The 10,092-nt window shown below is 63.8% G+C and overlaps 1 protein-coding gene and 1 non-coding gene across 2 annotated transcripts; both read left to right on the top strand.

Moving 5' to 3' along the window:
• The first annotated feature begins 638 nt into the window (after nt 1-638).
• NOP53 (NOP53 ribosome biogenesis factor) lies at nt 639-9,720 on the top strand. The gene is made up of 12 exons (XM_036302859.1): nt 639-883; nt 1,374-1,438; nt 3,430-3,538; nt 4,208-4,407; nt 4,803-4,873; nt 5,775-5,870; nt 6,981-7,085; nt 7,184-7,408; nt 8,347-8,471; nt 8,685-8,751; nt 9,456-9,532; nt 9,660-9,720. The coding sequence occupies exons 1-12, from the start codon at nt 660-662 to the stop codon at nt 9,718-9,720; spliced, it is 1,425 nt and encodes a 474-aa protein (XP_036158752.1). The 5' UTR covers nt 639-659.
• Nucleotides 8,797-8,905, top strand: LOC118652842. The gene has a single exon (XR_004966712.1). It is a non-coding gene; the product is annotated as a small nucleolar RNA SNORD23 (small nucleolar RNA).
• Nucleotides 9,721-10,092: the final 372 nt, after the last annotated feature.

The raw sequence follows: 10,092 nt of genomic DNA, 5'->3' as shown, positions 1-10,092 counted from the left end.
CACGCTCCTGAGCGCGTTGCAGAAATGCACGGACCTCGTTTCTGCCTCAGAAAGGCCTCCGAGGCCGAGGCGCTGCTATCGCCCCCATTGTGCAGGCGGGGAAACCGAGGCCGGGCCCCGTGGCTGGCCCCGGGTTCGCGGCCCCAGGTTCACGGCCCCGGCGGGGTCCCGACAGGGCGTGTCTAACATTCCCCGCACGTGCATTCCTGCGCCTCCACCTCCACGTTCCGAGAGCCCGCGGGGTCCCGGGGTTCCGGGGTTCCAGGGTGGGTACACGGACCGGCCGAGCGCTCTGAGGTTGGAACGTGTCTCGCTCCGCATCTGCCAGTCATGGTTCCGATTTTTCTTTTCTAAGGAGACTATTTTTTTAAAAAATAATACTCCGATTTAAAAATATTCCTGGGCGTCTGGGCAAGATGTTTGGCGAGGGCGCGAGCCAAGTACCCAAAAACCCGCGGCGGACGGGAATCCACGGAGGAGGGAGGAGCCATTTGCCCTTTCTCAAGATGGCTGCCTCCCCGCGCCTTCACCCACTTTACCAAGATGGCGGCCACCGACGTGGGTGCCGGGAGTGAGCCGCGGGGGGGGGGAGGGGGTCTGCGCGCGCATGCCCTACACTGCATTTCCGCTTCCGGCAGCCGGAGTCTTCCTTTAACAACATGGCGGCGGGCAGTAGCGGCGGCAGCGGCAAGCTCCGCTCGAAAAGCGAGGCCGATTCCGGCTTCCTGGGGCTGCGGCCCACCTCGGTGGACCCGGCGCTGAGGCGGCGGCGGCGAGGCCCCAGAAACAAGAAGCGGGGCTGGCGGCGGCTCGCTCAGGAGCCGCTGGGGCTGGAAATCGACCAGTTCCTAGAGGACGTGCGGCTGCAGGAGCGCACGAGCGGGTGCGTGGGGGCGGGACTTCCGGCTGCTGGGCCCAGTTCTGTGCGGTCCGGGGAGGCCGAGCGGGGGGAGGGGGGGGCTTCCGGGGTGCTGGGAGCGTCTGTGCTGGGGACCTGGGTGGGCGGCTGAGGGACTTGGTAGGGTGACCAGGTACGGGACTCCCGGTTAAGTTAGGATTCAGGTAAACCGGTGCTGTAACCTCCTAGAGTCAGTGTGACCCGTGCACCCGGCCTGGCGCCGTGGGCTTTAAGCATTGCGTTCTGTAAGCCGACGGCGGAAGCCTTAGCCTGAAGGGGTCCCACCCCGGCAAGAGGGTGCTTGAATGGGCATAAGCGGAAGCCGGGCCCCCCCTGCCAGGCGAAACCTACTCCTTCCGCAGCACCCTGCTCCCTCCCCGGCATCTGGAAGTCGATCAGTTCCTAGAGGATGTGGCTGACGTTCTTTATTTTATTTTTATTTTTGTGGCTGACATTCTGTATTTCCATCTCCCAGGGGCTTGGTGTCGGAGGCCCCCGATGATAAACTCTTCTTCGTGGATACTGGCCCCAAGGACAGAGGTGAGTGAGGAAGGGCTTTGTGGTGTGTTGCTAGGCAACGGTGGGTCGTTGTCCACCCCACCTCAGCCTCTGGGAGTGTCCGCGCCGATGACGTGGCTGGGATGGCAAACCCTTCCTGAAAGGGGCTTCACTGTAAACTGAAAGGTTGGGGGTGGGCCGGGGTCGTGCACCTGTGACATGAGGCCATAACGCATCCAAAAAGGTTTATTCCAGGCACCTGGGTGCAGGTGGGCTGAGACCGAGAAAGGCATCAGCCAAGAGAGCAGGAGAGAGAGGTTTTCATTTAATTTATTTATTTAAAAAAAATATTTTTATTGATTTCAGAGAGGAAGGAGAGGGAGAGAGATAGAAACGTCAATGATGAGAATCATTGATTGGCTGTCTCCTGCACGCCCCCTACCGGGGATTGGAGTTGGGCCCACAACCCAGGCATGTGCCCTTGACCAGAATTGAACCCAGGACCCTTCAGTCTGCAGGCTGACGCCCTATCCACTGAGCCAGACTAGCTAGGGCGAGAGAGGTTTTTGTCAATCCTTGCTGGCTGCCAGCCGCTCTGCCGACGTAAGGGTCCGGTCTGTCCTTGGCTCCTCCCATGCCAGGCGTCTTCTGGTTACCTGGGCTATGCTGTGCTCAGGGCTGCAAGCGTTCTGCAAGGTGTCCGCTGAGCACAAGAAGTCTTTCTCAGCCCCGGTTTATTCTCTTTAGCCCTTTCATAAACAAGAGGGCCTGGGCTGAGCAGAAAGCAGGCCAGGCCCTGCCGTAAAAGAGTCGGGTTTCCTTTTTGGGGTATCGGAGATCTCAGTGCACAGAAAAGCCGGCAGGGGTCTGTCTCGATGAGTAGATTAGACGTCAAATAGCGGGGCGCATTCGTTTGCCGAAAAGCAGGTCAAGGACCCGCAGGGAAGGAATCACCGGTTTTAGTTACTAAAACGTGCTTTGATAAGGAGTAGAGGGCGCACTTGAATGAGTAGGTGAGACAGTTGCCCAACCTGCTGGCTATCATTGGCTGGAAGGCAGGGCCGGGAGGTGCTGAGACAGGTGGGGAGTGAGTGAGGACGGTGAGGGGGTCCATGGCACCTGTAAACGGACCGCGAACAGGCACCTGCTGTAACGGGGGTCCGGGGGGGGGGCAGAGCAGGCGAAGGGGTCTGCTTCATGGGAGAGCTGACGGCCGTGTGGAGCACGTGGCAAGCCTCTAAGGCTTCACGGTCACGTTGGAGAGCAGTCAGGGGACCTGTTCTCACCAAAGCGAGTGGACCATGTCAGTGAGCAGGAAGACGGGCACCGGGCCGCCTCCAGGCAGAGGAGACCTTCACCGGGGGAAGGTGATGGACGAGGCGGGTTTCCCATCAGGACCTGCCCTCGGCCGGGGAGGAAGCAGGAGGCTCTGCCGGTGGGACGGAGGCTGGGAACAGGAGGGGCGTGTGTGGGTCCTGCTTTAGGTTAAAGAGGCGGCAGAGAGGCGGCAGCGGCTGCGCGCTCACAGGCTGCCCACACCGCCCTCGAGGTCGGCATCAGCCTCATTGTGGGGCGCAGAGGAGCCAGGTCGTTTCCACGTGGTGCCACGGTCCGTGGGCGGGAGCGGGTTTTGTCCCGGAGTTCTCGCTTCTCGCTGTGGGGTTTTGGAAGTAAAAGGCTCTTGTGCTGTCGGGTCCTGAGCCCACTTCCTGGCCTCGGTGTCACCTGGCCACCTGCTTCCTTCTTTGTTGGTCCTGGTTCTGTGGCCATGTCCCCGCTGTGTCTGGGAGCCTCTTGTGTGTGGGGCTGACCCCTCTGCGCCCAGCACAGGGCTGGCCCGGCTGGCCCGGGGGGTGGTGTGGTGGGAGGCAGAGCCTTGGGGGCGTCCTCCCCCAGGCAGGGGCCTGAGTCAGCCTGGGGCCCCCAGGTCTGCTGGGACGCAGGTCCCAGGAACGGCAATGTGGTGGGTGCGGAGCTGGTGTTGGGGCACGAGGAGGCCTCGGCCTTGACTCCTCTCCTTTCTCCACCCCCAGAGCGCGGCAGGAAGAGCACCAAAGGCCAGAAGAGGCCACTGCTCCTCAAGAAACCCCTGCGGGTGGACCTGGTGTTAGAGAACACGTCCAAGATCCCTGCCCCCAAAGAGTGAGTGCCAGTCTCTTGGGCCCAGCTTCCCCTCTGGGCGGGGCCTCCTGCCTGTGCCCCGCTCACGTCCTGGCCCTGAAGGAACTCCTGGGGAGGGGGTGTGAGGGTCACTTGGAGGGCAGGGGTGGGATCAGATTTGGGCCTTGGAGAACGATTGGAGGGAGTGAGGCAGGGCCGGGGTGCTGTGGCTGTAGCAGGCGAGGGTGGGACCTGGACCTGCCCAGGGATTTGGGGGGGGGGCAGGAGGTGGGTCAGGCCGGGCTTAGTGACTGACCCCTGGAGGAGGGGGCAGGTGGTCAGGCGATGGGTGGACAGTGGGTGGAGGGGGGGGCCGGCCCGGAGATGGGAGTGTGGCAGGAGGAGGAGCTTTGGGGACGTTGCTGAGGTCGGTGTTGTGTGGTGTGTGAGGTGCCTGGGAGACGTCGGGGCAGGGGCCCCAGAGGCGTTGCTTTGTTGGGTCTCAGGCTCAGAGAGGCCTGGGCTGCAGACAGACGGGGAGATGCTCTCTCAGGCTGCTGGGAGGAAGCTGGCCTGGGGAGGGCGCCTGGGAGAGGGGCTGCTGGAGGCGGGTGCCCGAGTGTGGGGTGAGCAGGGGTGGGAGCCCGACTGGGGAGCCAGGCCCTTCCCAGGCTCCCCTCACCACTTGGCCTGTGCGCTTCCCCCGCCCAGCGTCCTCGCCCACCAGGTCCCCAATGCCAAGAAGCTCAGGCGGAAGGAGCAGCTATGGGAGAGGCTGGCCAAGCAGGGCGAGCTGCCCCGGGAGGTGCGCAGGGCGCAGGCCCAGCTCCGCAGCCGTCCTGCGGCCAAAGCCAGGCCCGGGCCCCCGGACACCGCGGAGCGGCCCTTCTACGACCTCTGGGCCACAGACAGTGAGTGCGCTGTCACCTGGGGGCGGGCTGTCACCTGGGACGGTCTGTCACCTGGGGGCGGTCTGTCACCTGGGGGAGGTCTGTCACCTGGGGGCGGGCGCAGGGCTGCTGCACAGCTGTGCTGATGTCTAAGGGGTGCCCTGCGGGTGTTTCACACCCTCTTTGGCAGGGTCTCGAAGTGGCACCCTGAGGGCCGGCTCCCACCCTCAGCCCCGGCTCTCCTGCCTTGGGGAGCCCGCCAGCTGCTCTTTGCCTGGCTTTCGAGGTCCCTCGGGGTCTGAGAGTCAGTCTTCCCTGGTCCCGGCTTCAGAGCCATCTTTGTGAGAAGGGGAGGGTCGGAGGGGTCACGGCAGTTCCCCACACGGGCCAGCCCCCAGCACCCTCTGCCTCCGCAGACCCTCTGGAGCGGCCGCTGGCCGGCCAGGACCCCTTCTTCCTGGAGCAGACCAAGAAGAAGGGCGTGAAGGTGAGGCTGCGCCTGAGTGGCGTCTGGGCGGTCAGGGTCGAGGGAGGGGCTGGGGACGGCTCTGCATTTGGGCCGCAGAACTCAGGTCTCAGAGCCCGTCCCTGCTGTGACATGCGGGGCGGGGCCTCGAAGGGAGAGAGCAGGTGCTTCAGGGAAGCCCTTGCTGCAGAGAAGAAGGTACTGAGGGTTCGGGACCTGGGGAGCCTCCAGGCAGGCAGTGGGGGGACCTGCAGGCGTCCTCTGCGGGGTGGGTTCGGGGGAAGGCGGAGGGGGCAGCTCAGGTTTCAGAGTTTTATTCTGCTGATGTTTTGTTGCAAAGGAGAGGGTGGAATCTGGGCTCTGGGGAGACGGGGTTGAGGTGGGAGGGGGACGAGGGCAGGGCAGCCAGGGTGACCCCGGCTTCTGCTGGAGACAGGGCCTCGGCTGGGGAGGCCCGATGGGCAGGGGCAGGGACGAGGAAAGTCCGCAAGTGGAGGCTGTGAGGGTGCTGCTCTGACCGGAGGGAGCACTCGCATCACCGGGGTCTTGTTGAGGTGCAGAGGGTGCGAGTGGAGCCGGGACTGTGTGGCTGTCACAGGCCCCAGGGGGTGGAGGCTGCGCTCTGAGTCTGTCGGCAGGTGCTGCTCTGACCGGCACTGCTGCCGGGTCGGTGACAGGCTGCGGTGACTCAGTCATGTGTCGCCCCCCCCCCCCCCCCGCCCCCGTGGGGGTCACAGGGACTGGTCTCAGGGAAGGCGGGCAGAGCCAATGCGGGGAGCCGGCTGGGCCTGGGGGTGCCACTCCCGGGGGAGCCAGGTGGCCATTGTCCCAGACGCCGGCTCCCACAGCACCTCCCAGCCTGGACTCGTGCGGAGGGGCGTCCCGGAGCTCCCAGGCCTCACCTGCTTTGGGTTTTGTCCAGCGGCCACCGCGTCTCCACACCAAGCCGTCCCAGGTGCCCGCCGTGGAGGTGACACCCTCTGGAGCCTCCTACAACCCGTCCTTTGAGGACCACCAGGTACACAGCCCTCTCCTCAGCCGGTGCCTATGTTGCAGGGTCGGCATTCCCTTGCCTGGCACGTTCTCCGTGCCCACCCAGAGCTGGGGACTCAGAGTGACCGAGTTAGTCCCAGCCTGTTCTCCTGGGGCTCACAGTCCAGTGGAGGAGACAGTGATGACCCAGAGGGCGGGGCTGGGAAGGGGGGACTCAGAGGGACCACCACACCCAGCCTTGGGGTCAGGAGGGCTTCCTGGAGGAGGGGACACGGCTGAGAATGGGGCATGTGCTGTGGGAAGAGGAGAATGGGAGTTTCAGGCGGGTCCAGTGGGTACAGTTTTTGGGAAGTTCACGGCGCGTTGGTGCAAAGGGGCCTTAAACCATTAACAGGTCTGAGGCCGAGGATAGTTTAGCAACAAGAAACCTGCCTGTGAGAGTCACTGTTCATCTCACAGACGTTTGTTGAGCACAGGTGTGAACAGTGGGGACACGCCCCCCTCGGGGAGCACATGTTCCCGGAGAGAAATGAGGTCATGAGTAGATGCAGGACACGCGTGAATGCTGTTCCACATCGTGCATTAGCGGGTGTCTGAGCAACAGGAGTGGTGTCTGCAGAAACAAACCCCGCGCCCGGATGGTGGGAGGAGGAGCCTGGCCGCAGTCTGCTCCCCTCGGACAGGCGAGGGCGGCGTGGGTGCTGGGAGGAGGGGGAAGGTCAGTCATTTTCTAAAAATATGTAATGCTTTGCAGAGATGTGACTCCTGTGCCATAGGATGCGCCCACTTAGGGGCACATGTGAGTGGTGCCGCGTGTATGTGCTGAGCCCTGTAGATGGCACCACCATGCTCATCGCCCCCAGTCCCGTCTCCCCATCTTAGGCACCACCCCGCTCTTTCCTGTCCACGGATTTGCCGTTTCTGGGTGTTTCATGTAAATGAAACTCGGTGTGTGCAGCCCAGACTGTCCGTACGGGAACTGGCAGGGAAGCCAGGAGCCCCCTCTGGCCGCTGCGGGGAGGGCGGGGTGAGGCTGTAACTGGGGACCAGGGAGAGGAGGGGCTGGGGTGGGGGCCAGGTCTGTAACCCCAGGAGAGGCCTGGGGCTCGCCCTCACCCCGCCCTGTCCCTCCCAGACGCTGCTCTGGGAAGCCCACGAGGTGGAGCTGCAGCGGCAGAGGGAGGCCGAGAAGCTGGAGCGGCAGCTGGCCCTGCCCCCCGCCGAGCAGGCCGCCACCCAGGTGAGCCCACACCTGCCCGCCCGCCCGCCCCTCCTCCCATCTGCCCCTCGCCTGGCCCCTGACGCCCTCCCTGTGCACTGACACCCTCTCTTCCCCAGGAGTCTGTGTTTGAGGAGATGTGCCAGGGGCTGCTGGAGGAGTCGGATGGGGAGGGGGAGCCAGGCGAGGGCCAGGACCAGGGGCTCGAGGGGGCTGGAGACCAGGCCAGAGAGGACGAGCTCGGAGGAGCCGAGGCCACCACACCTGCCCGCCTGGCCGCCGTGGAGAAGAAGACGGAGCAGCAGCGTCGGCGGGAAAAGGCCGCCCGGATGCTGGTGAGCACCGTGGGCTCGGGTCTGCTCTCTCTGCTCCCGCAGCCTGATTTCTTCTGTCTTCAGCCTGCTTTCTATCGTGTCCGCAGCCCGCCCTCTCTGGTCCCTGCAGCCCGCCCTCTCTGGTCCCACATCCCGCTTCTGTAGTCCCCGGAGCTGCTCCCCCCCCTGCCCAGTTCGGGATCTTCGCAGCTGCTCTGCCAGCTGAGAGAGACTATTTCCCAGCGCCCTCCAGACACCACTCTGGGTTCAGGGGATGCAGGGGGACAGGCTAGACCAGCCGTGGGCAAACTACGGCCCATTTGAAATGAATAAAACTATTGAAATAAAAGACCGTACCCTTTTATGTAATGATGTTTACTTTGAATTTATATTAGTTCACACAAACACTCCATCCATGCTTTTGTTCCGGCCCTCCGGTCCAGTTTAAGAACCCATTGTGGCCCTCGAGTCAAAAAGTTTGCCCACCCCTGGGCTAGACCCATGGTCGGCAAACTGCGGCTCCTGAGCCACATGCGGCTCTCTGGCCCCTTGAGTGTGGCTCTTCCTAAGCCTTAGGAGTACCCTAATTAAGTTAATAACAATGTACCTACCTATATAGTTTAAGTTTAAAAAATTTGGCTCTCAAAAGAAATGTCAGTTGTCGTACTGTTGATATTTGGCTCTGTGGACTAATGAGTGTGCCGACCACGGGGCTAGACCAGGATCCTCCTGCCCGTTCGGGGCGCTGGGACTGATGGGTGAGGAAGGTTTGGGGAGGCCAAGCGGTGAGGGAACTGGAGCCGCTGGCCTGTTGTGACCTGGGCTCCGGTGGCCAGGAGAGCCATCCTGTGGGAGGTGGCGGAGGTCCCGGGTGGAGACCAGGCCCCGCAGGGCAGAGGGCGCTGCGCTGAGGCCTGACTCCAGCTGTCCTGCAGCGGGAACAGGCCGCCCGGATACTGTGGGTACAGCAGGCCACGGTGCAGGCAGCTCAGCTGCGGCACCAGGAGCTCTTCAGGCTGCGCAGGATCAAGGCCCAGGTGGCACAGCAGCGGCTGGCCGAGGCCGACAAGCCCCGCAGGCTGGGGCGGCTCAAGTGAGGCCCGGGCTGGGGGACCCTGGGGGAGGCCGGCAGGGGTCCTGATCCCCATCCCAGTGCCCTGCCTGTGCTCAGCCTGGCCCTCCTGCGGGACCATGTCTCCCCCCGAAGCCCCATGTCCTCAGAGGCCACTGCCCAGCCCACTCTCCCAAGAGGGGTCTTTGGACTCTGCCTGGTCCCGGCCCCTGAATGCCCTGCCCTGCTCTCCAGGTACCAGGACCCCGACATCGACGTGCAGCTCAGCTCGGAGCTGGCCGACTCGCTCCGGACCCTGAAGGTACTTGCCCAGCTGGGGGTGCTGAGGTCTGTGAGGGAGAGCCCGTGCCCGGTGATGACACCATCCTTGCTCCCCGTGCCCCCCAGGGGCTGTGGGCGACACTCTGGCTGCCCCCAGGCTGGGCCAGTGGGCTGATGCCTGGGGGCTGAGGGCACGGGTGAGATTGAGGTCCCCAGGGTTGCGGGGCAACTGACATGATGGTTTCAGAGGCCTTTTCGTCCCAGCCAGGCCCCGTCGCAGCCCCTGGTCTGCTGCCCTTGTCCCCTCCTGTCCCAGAGGGTCACCCTAAAGCTCAGAACGGACCATGTTCCTCCCCCACTTGGAGCCTCCGTGGCTCCCCAGTGCCCTGGAGGGAGCCCAGTGTCTCACCCGGCCACTGGCCTGCAAGGTCTGGCCTCAGCCTGCAGCCCCGTGCTGCCTCAGTGGGCTACTGTGCCCCTCTTTGACCCCTGGCCTGGCCGTTCCCTCTGCCTGTGCGCCCCCTTCCACCTCACCGGCCTCTTTCCGGTGATTCTGCAACCCAGCTCAGGCAGTGGGAGGTCAGTACCGTCACCCCGCGAGCTCAGGGCCAGCTGAGCCCTGGCGCCCGAGGCTCTGCTGATGGGAAAACTGTAGTGAGGCCCCCTGAGCCCTGGCTGGACCCTCGGAGAGGTCAGAGGCCTGGGGGTCTGCCCGGCGCCCAGTGACACCTCCTCTTCCCGCAGCCCGAGGGCAACATCCTCCGTGACCGGTTCAAGAGCTTCCAGAAGAGAAACATGATCGAGCCCCGGGAGAGAGCCAAGTGAGGGCCGCTGCCTGTGGGAGGGCGGGGCTTGGAGACTGCCTGGAGGGGTCCTCGGCGGCTGCGTGGGGACAACCCCCCTTGTTTGGTGGGTGTGCGTCACTAACCGCTCTCCTGTTTTCTCCAGGTTCAAGCGCAAGTACAAGGTGAAGCTCGTGGAGAAGCGGGCGTTCCGGGAGATCCAGTGAGTGACACCCCCTTCTCCTTCCCGTGGCACCCACAGGGTCCCCAGGCCTGTCCCAAGCCTGGTAACGGCACCAGATACAGAAGAGCCAAACCAGAGGGGGGTGTCAAGTGGGTGAGAACATGGGGCCCCCGCTGCCCTCGTCCACCCTCAGCCCCCTCCTCTGTCCCCAGGTTGTAGCTGATGGTGGATGCGGAGCCTCATCCTTCAATAAAGCACCTTCGGACCAACACCTGGGCCTTGTGTGTTACTCCCCCTGCTGTGGGCAGCTTCTCCGTCCGTCCCCCTCTAGCTCACAGGGATTAGGTTCCAGAACCTTCATGTCCTTCAACCCTGGTGGGAACCCTGGACGTAGCAGAGGGCCTGTCCCTTGGGG

This window comes from Myotis myotis, unplaced genomic scaffold, assembly GCF_014108235.1.
Source record: "Myotis myotis isolate mMyoMyo1 unplaced genomic scaffold, mMyoMyo1.p scaffold_m19_p_34, whole genome shotgun sequence".
Taxonomy (NCBI): domain Eukaryota; kingdom Metazoa; phylum Chordata; class Mammalia; order Chiroptera; family Vespertilionidae; genus Myotis; species Myotis myotis.
The sequence above is the reverse complement of the archived record's forward strand: the minus strand, read 5'-3'. Positions and strand labels throughout refer to the sequence as shown.

Excerpts from the sequence above, each read along its gene's own strand:
- NOP53 (XM_036302859.1), top strand. The coding sequence starts at position 660 with ATGGCGGCGGGCAGTAGCGGCGGCAGCGGCAAGCTCCGCTCGAAAAGC. Across the intron at positions 884-1,373 it reads CTGCAGGAGCGCACGAGCGG|GGGCTTGGTGTCGGAGGCCC; the intron begins GTGCGTGGGGGC and ends TCCATCTCCCAG. Across the intron at positions 1,439-3,429 it reads TACTGGCCCCAAGGACAGAG|AGCGCGGCAGGAAGAGCACC; the intron begins GTGAGTGAGGAA and ends CTCCACCCCCAG.